Below are 25,498 nucleotides of genomic sequence, written 5' to 3'. Positions count from 1 at the left end.
ATTAAGTACCAAACATTTACATGATCAGTACCTCATCTATACTTTTGTTGACTAATGGTTTGTCAGGTTCACCACATGCAGCTATGAGTTCAGAGCCAAGATTCACAACGGCATCAAGTTCTTCTTGTAACCCATCTATCTCTTCTTTGATGGTCTAGATGAAAAAAACATGAAGTTTCAAACTATCATATTAATATTTAGGAAAAGCAAATTCGTTTTAGTCACAAAATATAGTTTACTTACTATGGGTATTTAAAGAGCACAATGTATTATCTGTGTTTAATAATTATAATAATTAAACTTGTATGTTGCATGATTGTCAACAACTCTGATCTCTTCTGCCAACTCAATAGGAAGTTACTGCAGAAGCACTTTATTATTCCTTATATTCCAGTGAATTAATATTATAAATACATCTGCCATAATTCTTACAAAGTAAAGCGAATACTAGCATCCCTTTAAAAATATTTTTCTCATAGCTCACATTTCTTGAGCTTTAACAAAGCATGATAGGATAATCTATAGAGAAAGTCTTGGTGGCAACATGTTTTTCCACATGAACACAAGCCATTGTGATGGAATGTCTATTTCAAGGACTGAAAAAAAAAATACAACATCTCCTCCTTGAAGTCAAAGTAGAATCCAGTGACTTCATGAAAGTGTATAGAAGAAGACAGCCATTGCCTTCCCTGAGATTTTGTTTTTTCTTCCCAAACTAGCTTACAGTCCTAGGATTCCATACAGCAGGGGTCCCCAACCCCAGGTCCATGGACTGGTACCGGGCCGTGGCATGCCAGCAACTGTGCCGCACAAAGAAGCAAAGCCCCATCCGATGGATGCAGGCAGCACACAAAACCACGCCCCCTCCGGTCTGTGGAAAAATCTCTTTCCCTGTAACCAGTCCCTGGTGCCCAAAAGGTTGGGGACCTCTGCCATAGAGTTCTCCCAATAAAGTACTATCTAGGTCCAGGCCTGCTTAAGCTTTTTGAGATAAGGGAGAGGGGGGAGGAGGGAGACGAGAGGAGTGGGGAAGCGAGAGTGTGAGCTTGATACCATGGTATCAGAATATCAAGTGCTAATCTACACCTCACCATTCGTGGATGATGAAGTTTTCCAAAATGTCCATACATATAGAAGCCTACTTAGAAATACTAGTACCCAAAGATTTTGATTTGAAAGAGGAATATGATACTTAATGTACCTTTTCCAGGAAGTGGGCATAGAATTTCATCCTCAAGATGTTATAAGTATTTCATTTACCTCTGCTGCTTCCTGTTGTTGCTTCACCACCGAAGGATCAATCCCTGCTCCTTCTAGTTCTCTGATAAAATCTTGAATATCTTTGATGGTGGCTATGAGACCCATATGATCACACCAGAACTTCTCTGCTAATTCCATGACATCAAGGAGCTTTGCTTCCCTTTCCTCAGCCAAAGCATGGATATCCTCCCAGATAAATACCATCTGATCGAGCTTATCTTGAACAACTAGGCAGCAAAAATAACACGACAGTTACACAGGCAGAGCGATCTACATGTTTTTGAGAGAAGCTTGTAAACTATCTGTGATACATTTATTTTGCAATGTAAATATTTTGGGATGAAAATGTGCTATTAAAGGATCAGATAAATAATGGAATATAAAGCAATAAATATATATACAACTATCTATAACATGAAACATACATCCCTTCCCTCAGAAACAGCTAATACAAGCTAATTCTTCTGTTACAGATGTTTACATTTTTCTTTTTAATGCTTCCAACAAAAATAGGGGAGGAATTTCCAATCTGGTAACCTCCATTACCTTTAGCCGATATGTCTTTATCAGCTCCTTCTGAACGTGCAATCATTTCTTCTCCACGCAGCTTTAGAGTTTCATACACTGGCTGCAGTTTTTCCAAATCTACAGAGACATTCTTATTTTCACTGATCTGTTCTTTAATCTTTTCAACTTCAGCTGAGATTGAAGGTGGCTGCCGCAAACGTTCAACGATCCGGTCCAGGTTCTCAATAGTTGAATCTATCTTATCGTGGAACTGAACAAGCCAATAGAGAAGGGATAAGTAGGGGCACCTGGGTGAGTCACAAAAAAAGTGGCTACCCCCCCCCCAAAAGAGCCAAATCAAATCTGGAGGGGGGAAAACGGGCTATTGCCCAACAAAATGTTTACATAATCATTGTTCTGTATAAAATACTTCCTTGTCCTATGTATGTGAATAAAAAAAATATACTAATATGTAAGACAATTCACATAGTTGAAATGAGTGCTTCTAAATCAAAATGTCTGAATCAGGTTCAACTTGTAAGAGATTTGTAATAATACTTTGTTCTCTTTACTTCTGTATTATTATTATAGCTGTTTTTTTTACTGGTATCACAACTACCAGTAAATAGTTTCATAAATATTATTTTAAAGTTGAAAAACAATAAAAGATTTCTCCTTTCAGCAAGTTTAACCACAATGTCAAATATAACTTTTATCAGTCCCTTTTATGCACTGACGTCTGTCAAAATCTCTGGGCTACATCCCTGGACAGCAAAGGTGATCAACACTCAAGTGCTGGAGCGCATAACACCAGATATGTCACTGGAAAGAAAAATGGTTAAACTGTGTCTCACTTATTTTGGCCACGTATTGCAGGGGAATTCATTGGAGAAAGCAATTATGTTGGAAAGAGTTAGGGGTAAAAGGAAACCAGGCCGTCAAAGACACAGAGGCTGGACACCACGGGCCAAAACATGGAAAAACTCAAATAGTGCAAAGTCATAAGATGTGGAGAGACCTGCGCATAGAACCGCTAAGAGTGAATGGTGGATAACATCATCATCATCGCAATCCTGGTCCTCTCTCTCCTATCTCTCAAATGAGTAATATTGGATATGACCAAGAGATTTCATGTAGATACTTAATCACACATCCAATTTCCCCTTCTTTCGCTAGAGAAAGAATTATATGATCAGGTATCTATGCTGACTAGCTATTATTTCTACAAATTACTCTCTTATTAAGATGTAAAGGCTCTCTACAAAGATGAAAAGAATCATAAAATACAAACTTTCAGACAAAATTATTCTCTTTTCTGTTTGATCTTTGGAGGGTTTGTCCCTATTCAGTAAGGACTGCAAATCAATGGAATATTTATTTATTCATTTTTATTTATTAATAAAATTTATATGCCACCCAATCCCTAGGGACTCAGGGCGGCATACAAAATTAAAACAATAAATATAACAATAAAAATAAATGCATTCATATAGCATGTCCCAATCGTATCCCGGCCCCCCCTAGGACATCAACCCCAGACCTGCCGGAACAGGAGAGTTTTAATGGCTTTCTTAAAGGCCGGCAAGGTGGGAGTAGTTCGAATCTCAGGGGGAAGTTGATTCCACCATGTCGGAGCCACCACAGAAAAGGCCCTTCCCCAAGGGCCTGCCAGCCGACATTGTCTGGCCGACGGGACCTGAAGGAGGCCCAATCTGTGGGACCTCACCGGTCTCTGGGAACTATGCGGCAGTATGCGGTCCTGTAAGTAACCTGGTCCTAAGCCATGAAGGGCTTTAAAGGTGATAACCAACACCTTGAATTGCGTCCGGAGACCCACAGGAAGCCAGTGCAGCTCGCGGAGGATAGGTGACACGTGGGTGTACCTTGGTGCACCCACAATCGCTCTCGCGGCTGCATTCTGAACCAACTGCAGCCTCCGAACACTCTTCAAGGGTAGCCCCATGTAGAGCGCATTACAGTAATCCAGTCTTGAGGTGACAAGGGCATGAGTAACCGTGAGTAGAGCCTCCCGGTCCAAATAAGGCCGCAACTGGTGCACCAGGCGAACCTAGGCAAAGGTCCCCCTGGCCACAGCCGATAGATGTTGTTCCAAATTTAGCTGTGAGTCCAGGAGGACACCCAAGTTGCGTGCCTGCACTGAGGGAGGTAAATTTACCCCCCCCCCAGGACTAATGATGGACCATCAGGATGACCCTTGGGGGGCAAGACCCAGAGCCACTCGGTCTTGTCAGGGTTGAGTCTAAGCCTGTTCACCCCCATCCAGACCCTCACATCTTCCAGGCACCGGCACATCACGTCGACTGCTTCACTGAAAGGACACGGGGTGGAGATATACAATTGGGTATCATCCGCATACTGATGATACCTCACCCTGTGTCGCCGATTGATCTCACCCAGCGGTTTCATGTAGATGTTAAAAAGGAGGGGGGACAGGACCGAGCCCTGAGGCACCCCATAATTGAGGCGCCTACGGGTCGATCTCTGTCCGCCCGCCAATTATTTTATAAATGTATCAATCTAATGTAGATTTAATTAATCCCAAATCATATTTTTAGATATGATTTTATCACTAGGAAAGATTTTTTATTGCATCAATATTCTTCGGTAACATGCTTTAGTGAAAGTATCCTCAATTAATATGATTTTATATCTAATATTGTATTCTAAATCAGGGGTCCCCAACCCCTGAGCCACAAGTGGCAGGAAAGTGCATAAAGCTTTATTTGTGCATTTGCGGGATTAAATTGTGTTTGTGAAATCATTCCCCCCCCCCAGGTCCATGGAGCCAAAAAGATTGGGACCGCTGGTCTAAATTATTAAACAGAAAATTTAATTTAAATGTTACTATGTTTTATCAAACATGGAACTTTTAAATAACCCCTGAGCTGTCTAATGCAATCTCTGTTTCTGGCCAGGATGAAGTCAGTCAGAGAGAAAGAGAGAGATTCCTTCTTGATATTTCTTAAGGGTAGATGCCAGTACTTAGTTACTTAAGCTAAATGCTATCAGATGTTAATTAAGCTAAATGCTATCAGATGGGCCTTAGTGCCACCAGCCCAAAGACACTGGGCAGCGATTACCTTTTTCTCTTTTGCTGGTTTTTGTGTAAGGAAAAAAAAGACAGAAGATATTATACAAAATACCCCACAGAATTATGAACGGAAGATCTCTTAGCCCCGCCAAAAATTCTGTAACAGGAATGGGAGGACTACACAATGAACGCCTTGTCTAGAAATAGCCTCTTAATTAATTTGCAGCCCATTTATAGTGAATGCAACAAATCATTGCTTTCTAGTATCAAGAAAGAGTGAGTTCCTACAAAAACATTTAAAAATATCACTTGGAGAATTCATTTTATTTTAGTCTTGGGTAGATTTATGTTGAAGATATGTGTGGTTGGCAAGCACGCTTAAGCCAAAGTTCACTGAACAATAAAGCTAGTTAGTATGCATGTATGTCCATGAATAGACTGAGGGCTGACAGGTTGATCAACGTTCTGTGAAAACACACTGCCCTGTGTTATAAAACATTTATATAAGTTGAAAAGAAGTACATATTTAGTATTTATCACAAAAGTATCCTCAAGCTTTTTTTTTCTTTTTTTTGAGACAATCAGATTATCTTCTTTTACACCAAATTTCTCAGAGGTTCTGATTCTTGAGCAGGTAAGAAAAGTACGTTTATGTAACCGTGATGCGATTTATTCACCTAGCATATGGTGACCTGTACTCCTGATAAGGTGAATATATACTGCAAACAAAGTGATATAAATTAGCAGGGAATATTATCTGCTCTCCTTCTGGAGAAAAACAAAAACAAATAAAGCCGAGATGGCGCAGCAGTTAGAGTGCAGTACTGCAGGCCACTTTAGCTGACTGTGTTCAGCAGGTCAGCGGTTCAAATCTTACCGGCTCAAGGTTGACTCAGCCTTCCATCCTTCCGGGGTAGGTAAAATGAGGACCCAGATTGTTGGGGGCAATGTAAATATATATATACATTGCTTACTGGTGTACACCGCTTCGAGAGTGCTTGCACTTAAAGCGGTATATAAGTCTCATAAATAAATAAATAAATAAATAAATAAATAAACAAACAAACAAACAATAACAAAAAAACCCTCCCAAATACCTGAGTCGATTGAGAAATGGCTTCATCCAGTGCTTGGGCCCGCTTTCTGACATCTTCTTTAATTTGACTGTAAAGAGCATCAGCTGCTACATATTTCTCTTGGATTAAAAATCCCTCTTGTGGGCTCAGCTCCAGGAGTTGAGGTCCAGTTTTGTTCATTTTATCTATGTGAGGCTTATGTTCAGCAATCAACTCTCGTAGTTGCTGTAACAGAACAAAATACTGTCAGTATCTCAGCCTTACTATGCCTCATTCTAGATTTCTATATCTGCTACAAATTCAACATCTCTTCGGAAAAACAAGGCCAAAGTGTAATTCATACTGGATGTATGCATTTAACCACAGCCTAAAGCCAAACTACTTTCACCTGTAACTGAATAAAGAGAGAGAAATCATCTTACAGTACATTTAAAAAGAAATATGGCACCCATACTTTCTGTGGGTGTATGCATTATGAATAAAAATGGAAAACAAGTTTAGAAATCTGACTTGCCTGTTTTGTTATAGCACTCAACACTAGCAAGCTATTTTTAGTCATATTTAAACAATTTGGGAACTTTTACAATGCTGGTACTTAATAAATCATTTCTAGTGCTGGATAACTGGCTGAATGTTTTTATTAGTTGTTCTATGTTATTCTGTTTTCTGCCTATACTTTCCAGTCCAGTCTTTTTTTTTTTTTAAATAATCTGGTTGTTCAAAGCACTAGTTTTCCTGGTATACTTTTAAAATTAAGTGCAATGAAGTATGCCATGAAATCCAGATTTATTTATTTAGGAGATTCCCAATTATTTAAATTAAGTGCTAACTTAAATCTTGTCAGTTTCTAACTTATTCCAAGAAGGACTAAAGCTGAATTTTATCTGTTAAGTCCTTTATTTTCATCTTCATTATAAAAACACAAAACATATATATTATCATATGCTTATAACTATGTTAATGTCCTGAAGTATACCAGTTCTTTTCAGGAGACTGCTATTATGAAATTCAGTCCTTACTAATGGCTTTCTATGGCCCGATGAAAATAATCTCAAATTAAGCATATAATCCAAATTTTATTTTTTTAGAAGGTGACAAATTAAAAGTACAAAAGCAGTACAGGTAGTCCTCGACTTACAACCATTAGTGACTGTTCAAAGTTACAGCAGCACTGAAAAAAAGTGGCTTATGACCATTTTTCACACTTATGACCACTGCAGCATCCCCGTGGTCATGTGATCAAAATTCAGACATTTGGCAACTGACTCATATTTCTGACGGTTACAATGTCCTGGGGTCATGTGATCACCTTTTATGACCTTCTGATAAGCAAAGTCAATGGGGAAGTCAGATTCGTTTAACAATTGTGTTGTGTATTAGCAATTACAGTGATTCACTTAATAACTGTGGTGAGAATGGTCATAAAATAGAGCAAAACTCACTTAACAACTGTCTCGTTTAGCCACTGAAATTTTGGGCTCAATTGTGGTCATAAGTTGAAGACCACTTGTAGCAAATCAGAGAGAAAGAGACAATAAAGGTGTAAAAACTGCATAGCTGTATTTTAAAAATTATATAATTTCTTATAATGAAAAGAATAGGGCATTGCACTTGATTTCTGGAATTAATGGCACTTTCAAAGATGCTTGCGACCTGAGCCAATGTTGTCCCAAAGACTTGTCCTTTGGGACAATCAGGACCTGGATGATTGAGACTCTCCACAGACACCTTACCCGGTGGTCTTCTTGCTGCTGCCTCAGAGTTTCGTATTCAAGAGCTGGTGCTGGGAGCTGCGAGATGACGATCTCGGTTTCACTTAGCCAAGGCCAAATCTCTTCATAAGTCTCCCAAAACTGGCTAACTAGAGATTGAGCCCGTTCTAGTTGCAAGTTTCTCTTGGAGTTCATTTGACAGAGCAAGTCGTATTTATGCAAAAGATTTTCCAGTTTGTTCTGTAACAAAGTTATCAAGAAACCACAGCATGATCTAACAGCTTTGCAAGATTTTAATTTGGCAAACAATTTGGACACTATTATTTATTGATTTGTCAAGTTCATAGCCTGCTGTTCTAGCTCTGTAACACTGAAGATGGCTTAGTAATTGACAATTATAGAACTTAAGAAGAGAGAAAATCCAATCCACAATTTAAAAATTGGTGAAACAGATGGGCTTTCATTATTTTCCTAAATACCTGGGGGCCAAATACATCTCCTTAAACTAGAGTGCATTGCCTAGTCTAAGAAGGTCCTCTCGCCCATATGAAACAGATTGGCCTCTGATGGCAGTGGAATCTTCAAAAGGACATCTACAGTATTGCAGATCTAAGCAAACTGAGATTGATAGCAGGAATGCTCCCACATTATAAATCATCATAGTTATCAATGTCCTACCATTATAAATCATATTTTACACTACCTTTAATTTATTTTTATACTAAATTACACTACCATTTAAACAAAAGGTAGTGTAATTTAGAAGTTGTCAAGTTTTTGGGTGGCTGAAGGGCTAAGGGTCACAAATATTGGACTGGCTGAGTTTGGGAGGGGACTTTGGAGGGATTTTTAAATTGCGACACACTTATTTTAGTCACCTTGTGGTGAGATGGACAGTAAACAAATTTAATGAAATAAATAAAAAATAAATAAATAAAATTTCCAATCTTATTTTTAACAAAAAAAACACACCAAACTATCCTGGTATTTCTCTTACCTAATTATGCAGAACAAATCTGAAAAATGGTACACTCAATACACATATAATTAAGACAGAAATCTATCATCTCAACAAGTGTGTAATCTTATTTTCATTAAAACAAACAACAAACAAAAACAAACAAACAAACAAACAAACAGAGAGCTAAGGATGGATAAGAAGGAAGCACAACTAGGAAGTATTCTCCATCAGAAATAACCACAAGATTAAAGAAAAACTGTAATGAGATCCTGGATAGGAGATGAACAGGCAGCCCTTTTTTGTGAAAGGCTATTCTGTAAACGGGTCTAGGCAAACTTCCTGAAACCAACCTTAGCTTAAACTTTACTCTGGACCAAAGAGTTTCTTCTATGCCCAGAAGACTTTATATTCAGCAGAGCATTTCCAATAATAAATCAGAGAAGACTGCATTTTTTAAAAACCAGGTCCTCTCTGCAATTCCCATTTCCTTCAAATGTCTAATCTAAAGGGCCATGGGTTCCACAGTGTAGGAGATGGCACCGCAGATAGGAATAAGTGAAAATCAACTGCATTTTCACACCAGCTGGAATACTCCAAGAAGAATTATGCTGAAAGAATATACCTTAACTATGCACTCAACGAATAAAGTATGGATGGATTTTCTACAAGAAACCAGTACATTCATTGTAACCATTACTAAGAAAGTTCATGTATATTATTCAATTATATTTTTTTGTTTTTCACCCTATCAAGGTGACTATGTCTGTGGGCCCCCTAAAACATAGAAGATGAGCACTAACTGTTGCATATGAGTAACAATTGCTTCACAAGCTTTAAAAATTAGATCTGTGTTTAGATAATCAGATTCATTACCAAATAAGTGCAAGCAATGCCTTATTACCTTTATAATTTGTTTCTCCTCCTCTGTACATGTCTTCATGATCTCATCCCCAGATGAAACAAGTTCTTCTATTGTATCTTTGTGTTTCAAAATCTCCATGGTAAATCCCTAGTCATATAACAAATTGCTATTAAGAGTAGCAGGACACTGACCATTAGCATATACAATATAAATAATATCAAATTTATAATGAGAATTGATTTAACACCTCACAAATGGAGTCTGTTTACCTTTTGAACTTGCAGCTGAGCAAAGGTCTGGTCCTGTTCAAGTCTTATGTCACCCAGAGAGATCAGTTTCTTTTCTGTTTTGTCAACCCAGGCTAATTCATTATTAGCTGCCTGATCGAACTAAACAAGGGCCAACAAAAAGCAGTTATTAAAAAAACTGAAATGTTAGCTTTTAGATAAAAGAAACCTAAAAGTACACTCATCGAAATCCAGTTACAAACTACTCCATCTCAAATAGCTATGGCCAATCCATATTTACTGTTCAGGGATTTATGAAAAATGGTGTCTAGATTATTGAGTGTGCTACTTTTTGCCTATTACAGCAAATATGAAATAGTTTTTAATATTTTCCAAATGAACAGGTTTACTGTTCTGTAAGCTTTTTGTACAGTATAAGTCTATTCTATCTGATGCTTGAAGGGATGCTCTTCAATTGATATCGGGTATCACACGCATGCACTTAGAAGCATGTAATGGTGGAAATCAGCAAGCATTAAAGATCAAAGTCCATGAAATGCAAGAAGCTGTGAATTTCCATGAAAAGTTGCACTAATGTAGAATAAGAGAGTAATCTGCAATAAAACTCTACTTACAATCCAACGGGGGGGGGGGGGGGTGGGAGCTGGGATTGTGCCTGTGGGCTCACTTCCTAGTTTCTTCTGCATTTATTTTACAGACTGAAATAAGTCACCACTTGTGTTCAGCTGAATGTCAGCAGAAATCTGCTTATAATCACGGACTCAGTTCTACGTTAAAATCTCTCTTTGTAGTTTTTTTGAGGGGAGGGGGGAATAAAGACTTTCCAGATAGCTGCAAGGTTCAGTGCTAATCATAGAATAAATTTGTGCTAAATATGTTAGCTTCCTGTAACATTTGGACAGTTTATTTTTATTTTAGTAAACTCAAGAGATCTCAAAGTAGCTATATCATGTCCTTTGTCATTTTTGTTCCTTAGTGATTCTGAGATTTCTTGACTTAAAATAAAACGGAACTGTCCAGAAGTTTAGGAAACTAACACAGTTAGCGCAAGACTATTCTATCTATGTCTTGCTGTTGTCCATTTTTAAGATTACTCTCTTGCTTTAATATAGGTTCTATTATTTAACAGCATTATTTAAAAGCAAATGCTCCTCCTTCCTAATGCAAGCAAAATGCCAATCCAGTTGTGTCATATGTACCTCCTTTATAAGTACTCTGGTGATTGTCTGGACAGAATAATTCCTTCAAGCATTCTTTTCCCTGCGTTCATTATTGAATGGAAAGAGGAAGAAAATCCACACCCACTGTCCTTCCATATCTACAGATGCACCCTTGCCTTCTCAATGAGGGAAAGCTCTAGAGAACCATTTAGACTCAATTCAACTACCTCACTTACGTAGATTAATTGAATCCATACCTATATGGAGCAAGCTTCAGTACTATTACCATATTATGAGACAAAAAGTGATATTTGTCTGTCTGGAAGCACACATAGCCTTCAGAGCAGGACTGTGCAGAGCAGGAAGAACTGATTTCAGGCCAAAATAATACTGGGCAATTATGCCAAAAATTGCATTATCAGCAGCGGCTACTCTCCATTGTGAGGAGGTGGTCCCTAATGTATTTGCCTTTAGTGATACCCATACAATCCAATCACATTTACAACTTTCATTTGTAGACCATAATTCAGAAAAGACTCTTCACAACTAGGATTTAAAACTGTGTTTGTTGACACTGGGAATAGCTGTTTTAATGCCTACTGCCTTGGTGGCACAGTGGTTAGAATGCAGTTTTTCAGGCTAACTCTGCTGACTGCCAGCAGTTTGATTCTGATGGGTTCAAGGTTAACTCAGCCTTCCACCCTTCTGAAGTCAGTAAAATGAGGACCCAGATTGTTGGGGGCAATAGGCTGACTCTGTAAAACTGCTTAGAGAGGGCTGTAAAGCACTATGAAGCGGTATATAAGTCTAAGTGCTATTGCTATTTGCAGGATCAGCAAGCAAACTGTCAATGGGGGAGAACACAGTGTTGGGGGAGATGAGTTTCCTTTGCCAGCGGTGTGCCCTCTTCCCCCAAGTTAATGTTTTTAACAGGCAACATTTCAAGGGGGAAAGTTGCAGCATCAGAAAAGGTAAAGGTACTGTCTCCCTCCCCAGCTGAAACTTTTCCTCCCTTATCTCTGCATGTCAATTTTCCTGAGAGCTAGGAAAAGCTCTAATGTTTGATTAGAATAGAATAGAGCTGGAAGGGACCTTGGAGATCTTCTAGTCCAGCTCCCCACTCAAGGAGAACCTATATTTAATATTTATTTGTTATGTATATGTAGGGGTGTGGGTCTGTACATAAGCTGTATATAGTATGTTTAGGTGTGTGTCATGTATGTGTTTCACTTTGAGAGCGGGCAACTAAATTTCATTTTTGATGTGTACCGTTGTGCCCACAGTAAAAAAAAAAAATGACAATAAAGGTTATCTTATCTATACCATCTCAGACAAGTGACTATCTAGTCTCTTCTTTAAAACCTCCAGTGATGGAGTGCCCACGATTTCTGAAGGCCAGCTGTTCCACTGGTTAATTGTCCTCATTGTTAGGAAGTTTCTCCTTAATTCCAGGTTGCTTCTCTCTTTGATCAGTTTCCAACCACTGTTTCTTGTCCTGCCCTCTAGTGCTCTGGAGAACAATTTGACTCCCTCTTCTTTGTGGCAGCCTCTCAAATACTGGAATACTGCTATCAGGTCGCCCCTATTTCTTCTTTTCTTTAGACTAGCCAAACCCAAGTCCTGCAGCTGTTCTTCATCTGTTTTAAGTCTCCAGGCCTTGGATCATCGTAGCTGCTCTTCTCTGAACTTTTTCCAAGGTCTCAACATCTTTTTTGCAGCATGGTGACCAAAATTGGTTGCAGTATTCCAGGTGTGGTCTCACTAGGGCTTTATAAAGTGGTACAAATACTTCGCATGATCTTGATTCTATGCCTCTATTTATACAACCCAGGACTGTATTAGCATTTTTGGCTACTGTTGCACATTGCTGGCTCATGGGTAAGTGATCATCCATTAGGACTCCAAGGTCCCTCTCACAGTTACTGTTTTTGAGCCGGGTCTTACCTAATCTGTACTTATATCTTTGATTTTTCCTGCCTAAATGTAAAACTTTGCTTTTCTCCACATTAAAACTCATTTTGTTGGATAGAGCCCATTGTTCAAGTTTATCAAGATCTTTTTGAATCCTGAGCTTGTCTTCTGGGATGTTGGCTATTCCTGCCAGTTTAGTGTCATCTGCAAATTTGATGAGTTTCCCTTCTATTCCCTCATCTAAGTCATTGATGAAAATATTGAAGAGTGCTGGGCCTAAGACGGAGCCTTGTGGTACCCCATTGCTTACTTCTCTTCATGTGGATGTAGTACCATTGAGGATACTCATTGAGTACAGTTTGTCAGCTACCTACAAATCCACCTGGTGGTGATGTTGTCTATTCCACCTTTTGCTAGCTTACCAAGCAGTATATTGTGGTCTACTTTGTCGAATGCCTTACTGAAACCTAAGTATACTACGTCCACAACATTTTGCTGTTCTACTAATTTGATCACTTTATCAAAGAATGAAATAACATTGGTTTGGTATGATCTATTTTTAACAAACCCGTGCTGGCTATCAGTTATAACTTTGTTTGCTTCTAATTGTTTGCAGATCTATTTTTTGATTATCTTTTCCAGGATCTTCCAAGGTATCGATGTTAGACTGATTTGTCTGTAGTTTCCTGCATCTGTTTTTTTTTTTTTTTCCCCCCTTTCTTGAAGATGGGAACCACATCAGCCCTTTTCCAATCCTCAGGAACTTCCCCGGTGCTGCAGGATTTTTGAAAGATACGATGCAATGATTCTGAGATAACATCTGCCAGCTCCTTCAGAACTCTGGGATGTAATCTGTCCGGTCCTGGTGATTTATATTCATCAAGATCGGATAGGTGTTCTCTTACCATTTTCTTGCTTATTTTAATTTTTGTTTCTAGTTTGTCATTTGCAGTATTTTTTTTTTTTTTTGGTATGTTGTGCTATAATTTTTTTGTGTGTGAAGACTGATGCGAAGAATGAGTTAAGCAGCTCTGCTTTCTCCCTATTGCTTGTTACTTCCTTGCCATCTTCTGTAGTGGACCTACTGATTAGCTGTTCATCTGGAGCTTAAGAGCTCTTCCTATTCCAGATTTGGAGAAAAAGATAGGGAGATGCAACAGAATTTGGAGTGAAGCCAACAAGGTCAGTCGGCTGCCTGAGTAGGGGGTTGGACTAAAAGACCTCCAAAGTCCCTTCCAACTCTGTTATTCTATTCTGTTCTGTTCTGTTCTGTTGTTTTGCTCTGCTCTGCTTTATGCCTTTTAGACAGAGGTCCTTGCTAATCATGCTTGTTTTATGTTCTCCAGAATTGACCATAAAGTATTGTATGAATCTAAATTATCTTACAAAAGTATGTTTGTTTCTCCAAAGTCACTATTGTATCATTAATCTCACAGTTAGAATATTAACTATCACACTTAAAAGTAGCTGATGAAATTTAAAACAAAACAGAATGTAGCAATAGCACTTAGACTTATATATGGTTCCATAGTACTTTACAGCACCTCTGAGCGTTTACATTGTCAGCCTATTGCCCCCAACAATCTGGCTCCTAATTTTCTGACCTTGGAAGGATGGAAAGCTGAGTCAACCTTGAGCCAGTCAAGATTGAACTCCTCGCAGTCAGCAGAGTTAGCCTGCAATACTGCATACCAGCTATTGCACCACCACAATTCATATTTTAAAGTGCTAAAAGATGTAGATTAAAGTGAAAACAGGATGCTTCTAACAATTGAGACCATGGCAAAAGAGATGTATTTTTACAGATTTTACAGATTACACACTGAGCTTGTGGAAGCCAAACACAACTCCTTAGGGAATGCATTGCACAGTGTGGCACCAATTCAGGAGGCATCTTTAAGTCCAGCCTCTTCTGAAATCTATCAGACAGGTTTGTACTGGGAAAGGCTGCTCCTTAGATAATCAGGTGTGAAGCCATAAAAAGGAACACTTTAAAGCAGTGTTTCTCAACCTTGACAATTTTAAGGCATGTGGACTTCAACTCCCAGAATTCCACAGCCAGCACTGCTGGCTGTGGAATTCTGGGAGTTGAAGTCCACATGCCTTAAAATTGTCAAGGTTGAGAAACACTGCTTTAAACTGTGCCCCATAAACAGCTGACAGCCAGTAGAGACAGCTCTTACAGGGATCAGTACATTGTTTAATAGCCTTACTGCCCCATTTTGCACAAAGGCAGCTTCTAGATCTGATTCAAGGCTAGCCCTTTTATTATAAAGCACAGCCCTTTATTTCAGAAAGCTGTCTTTAGATTTATTTTTTCAAAAACCCACTTTTGTCTTTTATTTTGGCCATGTAACTTTTTCTATACAAATGGTACTACTTAACACACATTCTTGCATTCATGGAATGTGAAAAATATGGGCAGTGAATTGTGTTTCTAAAATGTATATATACTTTTATTTTAGATATTTTTATTAGAATGTGCATTTTTATGAATTTTTTCTTGGTGTTGCTCTTGAGTTTTCCTTTGTAAAACAAAGCTGAAAACAAACATTTTTTTAATCCAAAAGATTTCTTCCTTTTTCAGTTTTGCCTTTTTTTTTTTTAATAGGGTCACCCTACACATACAGCACTACCATAATCAAGATACAACTGTTGCTAAATTTGACTGGCTTTGGAACAAACTGGCACGCCAGACACAATTGTGCAAAGATGTTTCTTGTCACAGCTGTCCACCTTAGAATCCAGGGACAGCTGAGGATCAAGAGTGTTGCCAGACTTAAAGTGAAATTAATGAATAAGCTATCATAACTTGCTCTTTAATTATGAATCATAGCTGAAAAGTAAATTATGTGGCCCGAAGACTCTCCCATGAGTAATTCTTTATCATACTGTTTAATCTATTTGAAACAGGCCACAAATATTCACTGCCTTTTTACAACTATAATCAGAGCATATATACTTGGCCTGAACACTCTGCTTTAAATAGAGGCATTTGAATTGAGTCATGCTAAATTAAAGGGCTAGTAAATCTGATCTTTAAAATCACACACACAGATATACAAAAAAAATTATGCTACAAACATCCTGATGTGAACATGAAACTCACTTTAATGCCATATGCAATAAGAATAACATTTATCGTTCATGGGAACCTACACCTACCAGTTTTTCATCACTTATACAACCTTGCATTTGATCCTATCAAGCACCATAAACTGCAGGCGATAAAAGGATTTAAGATTTAATCCTTTGTTCTGGTGAAATTCTTACTTAGTTCAATGCACTAAGAAGCTTCCCAGTATGAAGCTGATCTGAAATTTTTGCATCAATCAGGAGACAGATGGCTCTGAGAATGACAGGATTTGCTTTGTTCTAAGATTCATGTCTGAAAATTAAGGCCAGGGTCCCCTCCTCCTCCTCAAGATGAGCCCCAGTTCTTGAATAATAGAGCCAATGTGTGCAAGTAGAGTACAGTAAAATGAACAAAACATTTTTATTTTGACATGAATTCCCAGGTGAATGAACTGGCCTGTGTGTGTTTGTGTGTGTATAGTGCAAACCTGATAAAAACACATATTATTCTGGCTACAGAAGATTAAAACAATATTACTTTTACCTGTTGTGATCTTAAAATTGCAGCATCAATTTCTTCCACTTTTTGATTTAAAGTGTCACTCATTAACCGGTATCGTTCATTGTCTTCTGTAACCATTTTATCTATCCCTTCCCTTGCTCTCCATGGCACCAGTTCCAACAAAGCACTACTGACTTCATTGAGATTATCCAATAAACTTTTCTTATCTTTTACTTCTTTTTTCAGTTCCTAAAAAAGAATATTTGAGGTAAACACACTGGCAATAATCTATGTGATTCTCTTCCCTTCATTTTTTTAACAATACCATGAGAAAGATTATATGCTGAATATATGTTTAGGGATGCTGGAGGAAACATTAATAATCAGCATTATGCTGATGATGCTGCATCTGATACTGAAAATGCAAATGATCTGCAAGGTCAGCTAACTGAAGTCAAGAATTATTATTATGTGTGTGTAATCTACAGTTAGATTCACAGTCTAAGATTGGTGGAAATTTAATAATTCAAGGCTGAACAAAGATCCTAAGAATTATTAAGGAAACGTCTAAAATATAGGCAGTTCCAAACAAGGTGGTTTTTTTTGTAAAATTCTGGTGTTCATGTCTGATAAACAAAATGTTTCCAGATATCAAGAATGTCCATTGCATATTGCTCCAATGGCTTCAGTCACGATTGGTTTGATAGATTTCTTTTTCCATAAAGTGTTCAAATTCAATTTGCAAGCTCCAATATTTTATAATGTTTTCTAATGTTTTCTTATTATTCATGTATGTTTATTGTCTTGTGTATGCATCCACACAAAGACAATAAACATATATATCTCCAATGTTCCCCATCCTGTAGGGTGTGTTTGGCTGAAAAGAGTGTCTTACCCAAAGCCACCGAGCCAGCTTGCATGCCTCAGAGAGATCTAGAATACTTTTGTTTCTGGACCACTACCTTAATCAATATACCAAGACCAAATAATGACAACAGGGACAGCCTTGGAACTGATAATGAAAATACCGAAGATGTAAGTAGCTTCTATCTTTTAGAATTGACTGTTCTTAATAAAGAAATAACAGACAAGAAATACTATACATTGTAATTAGTACTTGGTACTATAGTAATGAAGGCCCAGGAAAAGATATTCAGGTAACATGACATGTCTATACCTAAAAAGATCAGACTGGTGCAGTAATAGTTTTTCTTATGAGAGTCTGTGGAAATGAAAGTTGGAGTTTGAAAACAGGATAGAAAGAGCCAGGGCTTTTTTTGTCATAGAATGCCCAGAACAGAGTTCTGGCACCTTTTTTGGATGGAACCTTGTAGGCAAGGCGGGTTGTATGACGTCTGTGAGTTCCAGCACCTTTTTTTTGTTGTTGTTGTTTTTACAAAACAAGCACTGGAAAGAGCTTTTTTTTTTTTTTTTACAACAGTGTTAGAGGAAACTCCTGAGAATACCTTGAATGGTCCAGAAAACAAAGAAATGGATCATTGAACAAATTAATCAAGAGTTCTCATTTGAGGCTCAAATAACCACGCTTAAATAGTTTGGACACACTATGTCAAGACCTAACTCTCTAGTGAAGTCTTTAATACTGGGAAAAGTGGAAGGAAAGAGAATGACCAGCAGCCATTGGTGGACTCAATTATAGAGGTGGTGTGTGAACCAATGGAAAACCTGAAGAATCAGGTGAGGACAGATCATTCTGGAGAAGGTTTAATCTACAGTATGTCAGGCCTCGCTAACCCCTTCATGAAGTTTCAAGATGTTCATCAACCCCAAATTTTTATTACATGAAAATAATTTAATAAATACTACTTTAACTAATAATACTATGGATAATAATAATAAATCACAATAATGGATTGTTCCATAAATCCTTGGGTGTAGATAATATCCACTTTGGAGACTCTGATCTATGTGGTCAATAAGGGTTAACACGAACTCTTATTAACACCAACTTGATGAACATATCTATCAAGAAATAACAAAGTTATGAAAAGATTTATTACAAATAAGAAGCTGCACATGGGAAAAGTAAAGGTAATTTCAATTATCTTTACTTTTGTTAATTCCTAAAGGGAAGCTTGGTCAAAATATGATTTGAATACGTTCTGGGGGTTCGCTGGGCAATTTACCATAGTCCACATGTAATCAAGAAAGTAATATGAAGAATTCTAGTCTGTCACTTGCAATTTATAATCCATTTACCTCTCCTGCCAGTAAAATAAATAACTATAATGGCAATGATGTCAAATAGAAATCAAATTCTAGTATATCTTCAAAAATGTAGACACTGGATTCATCTTCAAACAAACTTTCAGCAGTTGAGCAATAAAAAAGAGTTTATCTTATTATGGAATAATTTCTTAAATAGATGTATTTAGTAAAAGCATAGTGTGGTTTGCAATTGGATAGCTTGTATGTTAAATTATTGCATTTTCCCCTTTATAAAATGATTCATTTAAGTGGCTTTACTGAAAACTTTATTACATGTATATGGCTAGCCAAGTTATAGCAAAGAGTTTATCAGCCAACTTCAACTGGCTGATTTTTCATAACACATATAGTATACAAACCACAATGACCTTGTGCATACAATAGATTAAGCCAAAAATCAAATAGCAAAGTGTGAAGTCAATCTTTATTTTCTAGCTTGATACTCACTTTTTGTCTTTCTTGTGTTTCGCTTAGTTCTTTGCCTTTGGGATCTTGAGAGTTGTATGAAAGTAATTCGACTTCAACTTTGTCAAGCCAAGAACAGAGTTCTTTGTGAACTGACTGGAGCTGCCCTGAAAACTGAAGAGCTTCTTCTAAAGTCTTGAACACCTCAGAACTCAGGTTAGTGATATCCTTGTACCTTGCTTTGATGCCTTCCAATTTATCTTGAATTACAACAATTTCATCTCCTAAAATTTGAAAAGAATATTATTGCCCAAAAAAATCCTCAAATCATCAAGTTACTGATTGCAAAAATGAATAAGACTCCTATTTATTTTTTAATAATTTATAGTTTGGGGCAGATTTATAAACTATATTTAGAATATAATAAAATAAAATAAAATACATAAAAGCCAGCAAAGTAAAGTTGCCTTAAGACTGAGCTCAGTTATTGTAACTTACATGGACACATCATAGAGCATCTTTCCAGGATGTTTTTTTTTTTTTTTTTACTTCCCAGTTTAATTTACAGTTCTGGAATAGTTCCCAATCCACATACTAATCACAGCCTCTGCTGTTTAACTTTCTGCCAAAACTGACTAGCTACAGGGAGTTAATGTACTAACTTCTACTGAAAGTATTATAACCAGAAAATTATTAAATTTATTAAATTTAATTAAATAGATCCTTTGATGTATATATATTCTATATATTCTGATATATATATAGAGAGAGAGGTTATAACAACTGCCTAACATGCAGATAGCCCAGGTTCGAATCTCAAAAGAGTAAGTTTGGCTGAAGAGAGTTAAAGGTCGAAATAGCTATACCATTCTCTCTTTATTCTTTGTTAGCAACCTAAAAATGTAAAATGATGTCGCAGTTGGCGACTGCTGCTTGTGGATGGCTCTAGATTGAGCTGATACAGGCAAAAGAAAAGAAAAGAAAGAAGATTTCTTTCTCCCATATTTGGGCTGACAGGGTGTTCATTCAAGGTAAATATATATATATATATATATATATATAGGTCTTTGGTTGTTCGGGTTTTCTCCCGCGTAAAATTGGAAGTGTCTTGGCAACGTTTCGACGAAGTCACATTCGTCATCTTCAGGCTGGTGTTTTTAGCTTCTTGCTTTGAGCAGCAATGTGTGGTTTTAGCTGTTTCTTCCTTTTAACTGCCAGTGAGGGTATGAACTGATTGGATGGGAGCTTGGCTGTGTAACACAGCCAAGCTCCCATCCAATCAGTTCATACCCTCACTGGCAGTTAAAAGGAAGAAACAGCTAAAACCACACACTGCTGCTCAAAGCAAGAAGCTAAAAACACCAGCCTGAAGATGACGAATGTGACTTCGTCGAAACGTTGCCAAGACACTTCCAATTTTACGCGGGAGAAAACCCGAACAACCAAAGACCTATATACAAATACCCGCGAAAACCTCAGAAAACACACACACACACACACACACACACACACACACACACACACATATATATATATATATATATATATATATATATATATATATAGGTCCTATATATCTCAGAATATATAGAATATATACAGATGATGGCACTTTTTATTTTGATTCAGACTGAAATCTGATCAACATACCAAGAGATGATTTGTCCAATAAGCTAACATCATTTCCTTGAAAATGTTAGACCTATATAACCTAAAGACCTCTTGACCTACAATTGACCGAAATAACCCAAAGACCTGTTGACCTGCAAGAATCAACATATAACCAAAACCCACAGCAAATTATTTAGGAAATTCATTTTTTCTCTGAGAACATTTAATATCCAGAGACTTAGTTCATTGAAAATTAATTCTATAAAAATTCTGTTCAAATATTGGCAACATTCAGCACAGCAGAATTCACAAAGAAGTTCTTGTTGAATTGTGCAATGCATCAGCCTTTTGATTTAGAAAAAAAGGCTGTCTAATTAAGACATTTTGTAAGGAAATACTGTAAATTAAGGATCTTGCCATGTTAGTCTCTCATTATTTTTGTTGGTTCCAAATACTAGGGCTCTTATTCTGGCAAATATATTCTTCAGATGAACATCAAATGTCCCAAACTACAAGGGCAATTCGGAAATAAACCTCCATTTGAGCATGTGTGAGAAATAGGCAGGGATGGTGACGCCCGGCCTATGGCGCCGTGCCAGTAGTTCAGTAGGCAATGAGGAGTGGAAGGAGGTTGTGTGGCAGTTGACTCATCTGCTAGATCAGTGTTTCCCAAACTTGACAATTTTAAGGCATGAGGACTTCAACTCCCAGAATTCCACAGCCAGCGTTGCTGGCTGTGGAATTCTGGGAGTTGAAGTCCATATGCCTTAAAATTGTCAACTTTGGGAAACACTGCACTAGATGAATTGAAAATAAACCCTGTCACAGAAAATCCCGCCAAATGTGAAGTGTATGCAGTAATGCAATTCCTGTGTGCCAAAAAACTTTCGGCAGTTGCAATTCATCGCAAACTGTGTAATGTTTACAGACCAAATGTGATGAGTGAAGGTGTCATACATCAATGGTGTCGCATGTTTAAAGATGGACGAAGTGACGTGCACGATGAAGCAAGCCCATCTGTAGTCAACAATGAACTCATGCAGAAACTGACAAAAAGGTCCATGAAGTCCGTCAGGTCTCGATATCTGCAAGCGTCCGGTGTGGTGTTGGTTCACGATAATGCTCGCCTGCACACCGCTAGAAGCACACAAGAACTTTCGAAGCAGCTCTGTTGGGATGTTTTTGATCACCCCCCCTCCCCATAGCCCAGATTTGGTGCCAAGCAACTACCACCTTTTCAGACACATGAAATACTGGTTTACGTTGCACTGCTTCAACGAATGACAATGTGGTTCACGATGCTGTTACAGGGTGGCTTCATTCCCAGGGAGATTTTTTTGCAGAAGGAATTTCAAACCTTGTAAGACGTTATGTATGACAAGTGGCCCAATCTGAATAGCGATTATGTCAAAAAGTAATGTAATGTTGTAGTTTTCTAAGGTGTATAATAAATTTTCTGTATCTGCGAGTGTCTGTCATTGATAACGAAAAGGAGGTTTATTTCTGAATTGCTCTCGTATTACTGGACAAACATGCTGGATCTTGAATGTGTATCAGAAAATATTCAAAATCAAGCATGCGTGCCTGTTAAATAAACAGGTACGTGATCATTGAAACAAATAATACAATTTATAGGCAAATCATATACAACCATCAGGAAATATTCCTAGGATTTAGTTTTTAAATGGCTTTACTTATTTTGGATGCACCAAACTCCAGGATTATTTTGATAGATATATGGGAGTACTTTAGACACCCACGTTTTATTTTTAACCGGTTTCGAATGTATTTTCATAAAAATATATTTCTGATAATCCTGGAACAAACAAGATTATCCTATAGCCTGGCTAGTTCTGAATATGACTGGCTAAAACTTGGAGGAACGTTTTTTAACATGCCCTGATCCTTTCCAAAGCCCTGATTTGCATAATTTGACAACAGAAGAGTAAAAAGAGTTTAATTTTTATTGTTCAATATACATCCAGGACATGACAGAACTCACTATTAAGCACTATTAAGATTGGATATATAGATCTAGTCCAGACATGTCAAACACAAAGCCCAGGGGCCGGATGCGGCCCGCGAACTGGTTTCATGTGGCTGCGAAGCCATCCTGGAAACAGTGAGGGAACGGCCCTCTCTGCCTTGGCCCTGGCCCAGGCCAGCTGAGAGCCAATGTACAATTTTGTGGTGGCCATCTATGCTGAAATGTATTCAGTCTTAGCTCCATAAGCCCCCCCCCCTGCATGGCCTGAATGGAACAGTGAGGCTCCTCCAGTGGACCATGCCTTGGCACTTGCCCTGGTCCCACCCCCTTCTGCCAGAGACCCTCATATCTGTCCACTCCTGCCCAGGCCCCCACAGACACCCTTGACGCAAACGATGTATAGCTGGTCATACCCGCCCAGTAGGCCACACCCACTCCATCCACGCCCACCCAGTAGGCTGCACCCACCCTGGCCACACCCACCTGGCCCCCTGAGGGCAACTGCAATGCTGATACGGCCCTCAATGAAATTGAGTTTGACACCCCTGATCTAGTCCTTCAAAACAGAGGACTACGTAGGGGGTCTATTGTAAAATATCTGGGGAAGAGTTTACAGGCCCAAGTCAACCTTAATCCTATTGCTCCTAATGTGCCCATAGTAGTTTATAGTGATTAATTCAACTCTTCCAAAAAATGTCAGCACTGTTATATTGTAACCAAGTAACTCATTGCAAATTAATTCAATGGAATAAAACAGATGGAAGTGATAAATGCATCTCTCTCTCTCTCTCTCTCTCTCTCTCTCTCTCTCTCTCTCTCTCTCTCTCTCTCTCTCTCTCTCTCTCTCTTGATAATTACACTAAAAATATGATCCCTGGGTATATCCATATTTAAAACCAAATAAATAAACGTGAGCACCAGGGAACGCTATAAAATTTTAATAAAATTTTTAATAAAACACCTAGCTTTCATCGGCGTCTGCCGACATCATCAGGGCTCAAGATGCCGGTCAGTAGGAGAGTCCCTTTATAGGTTGACTAGGGTCTGCACAACCGGAACACAGTCTATTTCATCAGGCCCGGTGACGAGATCTAAGAGCCGGGTGCAGACCCTAGTCAACCTATAAAGGGACTCTCCTACTGACCGGCATCTTGAGCCCTGATGACGTCGGGAGCTGCCGAAAGCTAGGCGTTTTATTAAAATTTTTATTAAAATTTTATAGCATTCCCTGGTGCTCACGTTTATTTATTTGGTTTTAAATATCTATATCTATACATATATAGATATGTGTGTCTCATCTAGTTAACATTAAGTCTGAAATCTTGCCCTTCTCAGACTCAAATTATTATGCTCGGGAAACTTCATAAAGTCTAGAAAATTCACAAGATGTTGCCTTCTAAACCAGATGTGCTATGTGCATTTGGAATGCAATTTTTCCACAGTACTATCTCTAATACAGAGGATGTGGTCCTGTTCATCAATTAAAAAAATATAGTCATTTTTAACCTTACAACAACATTCACTATCACTATCATCTACTTAGCTCTCCTCCAGAAAAAGTGGGAAAAGAAAAAGACTGCTGGGATAAACACTAATGCAACTGATCTACAGATTAAATTATTGGTTGATATCTAAATGGATATATAACTCCATTCATAACTGTGATTTATAATAGCAATAATTTAAAAATACCAAACATGACAAATATAATCAGTATTTCCAGGATCACATATATTGAAACTATAAATGGAAAATAACTAAAACTCTGCAGGCTGCTAAAATTCCACGGGGGATTGAAAAAAGGCTGGCCCTCTATTACAAAAGTAGTGAGTCCAAAACGCTTCTTCCAAATAATTACCAAAAACCATGCAGCAATAGCCATCTAATTGTTTGCTTAGAAAAAGGCTAAACATTTTAAAATGTTTCCATCAATTACTTATGACACTGAAAAATGTTAGTGGTTACAAAAAGAAACCTCCACAAATTTTCCTGACAACGACTATAGTGGACATTTTCACTGACAGAACATTTACTTTTGTCAAGACTAAAACAAAGACACAAACAACAAATGCTAGTCTGAGTAGCATGGAGAGGGTGGAATGTTGGTTTCCTGGCAGGCATTCTGGTATTTATAATCCTAGCCCAACATCGCATCAGGACAAGATGATCAAAAAGGATTTATCATCACCTTTCCACTCCTTGAAGCTATATTTTATGGCTTTGGAGCATAAGAAAGCCATGAGCAATGACTAGATTTTCATTTATTTATTATCCCTGCCTTCTTGTTCCTGTAAACCAGGGGTTCCCAACTAGGGGTGCCCTGGGGGTGCAAGATGATATTCTAGGGGGTTGCTGTTATTTCAAACTTTTGTTAAGGAGTGCGAGAATGTATCAGAAGCATTCTAGTGGTGCAGTTTATAGAAAAGGTTGGGAACCGCTACTGTAAACAATACACATGCAACATAGAATGAAATTTGGTACAGTTTATTCACCTTAACTGTAACTGTATTAATTCTCCAAAGATCCCTTTTAAAATCCTTTTGATATCACTAGTTCAAATATTTACTTTTTTTAAGTACAGAAATTAATTTTCCAAATGAAAAAGATTGCCAACTCATAATTTATGTTCTCAACCATATTGTTATAACCAGCTGTCAATATGAATCCAAGCCATTTTTTTAAAAAATTGGTACCTTAACTATAAATTTTTGGCACATTTATTCTGGAAAAAGTTACTTTTATAGTATAAAAAAACTAAGTAAAAAGATGTTGTTTCAGTTGCCACTGATATAAATCATTCTCACCTGTAGTTTGTTTAAGAAGCAGTAAACCATTTTGAATAGCTTGATCAACATTATCTTTTCTGACCTTAATCTCTTCTTGAAGAACCTAGGAAATTTAATGATTTAAGAACATGGAGAATGAGGGAGAAAAGGCAAC

General features: G+C 37.8%; 1 protein-coding gene across 42 annotated transcripts in view; it reads right to left on the bottom strand.

The window, feature by feature from the left end:
- DST (dystonin) overlaps positions 1 to 25,498 on the bottom strand; it is a 314,302-nt gene that overhangs the window by 44,597 nt on the left and 244,207 nt on the right. For all 42 annotated transcript variants that reach the window (XM_039320283.1, XM_039320278.1, XM_039320288.1 and 39 more), the window contains 10 exons: positions 25,363 to 25,447; positions 19,003 to 19,244; positions 16,369 to 16,575; positions 9,700 to 9,819; positions 9,470 to 9,577; positions 7,629 to 7,847; positions 5,917 to 6,120; positions 1,807 to 2,038; positions 1,261 to 1,487; positions 32 to 154 (listed from right to left, as the gene is read on the bottom strand). In XM_039320283.1, coding sequence (XP_039176217.1) covers positions 32 to 154; positions 1,261 to 1,487; positions 1,807 to 2,038; positions 5,917 to 6,120; positions 7,629 to 7,847; positions 9,470 to 9,577; positions 9,700 to 9,819; positions 16,369 to 16,575; positions 19,003 to 19,244; positions 25,363 to 25,447 — 1,767 coding nt within the window. The remainder of the gene's footprint in view (positions 1 to 31; positions 155 to 1,260; positions 1,488 to 1,806; positions 2,039 to 5,916; positions 6,121 to 7,628; positions 7,848 to 9,469; positions 9,578 to 9,699; positions 9,820 to 16,368; positions 16,576 to 19,002; positions 19,245 to 25,362; positions 25,448 to 25,498) is intronic.

The sequence above is a fragment of the Crotalus tigris genome, unplaced genomic scaffold (genome assembly GCF_016545835.1).
Source record: "Crotalus tigris isolate CLP2741 ecotype Arizona unplaced genomic scaffold, ASM1654583v1 scf7180000023635.1308423, whole genome shotgun sequence".
Lineage (NCBI taxonomy): Eukaryota > Metazoa > Chordata > Lepidosauria > Squamata > Viperidae > Crotalus > Crotalus tigris.
The sequence above is the reverse complement of the archived record's forward strand: the minus strand, read 5'-3'. Positions and strand labels throughout refer to the sequence as shown.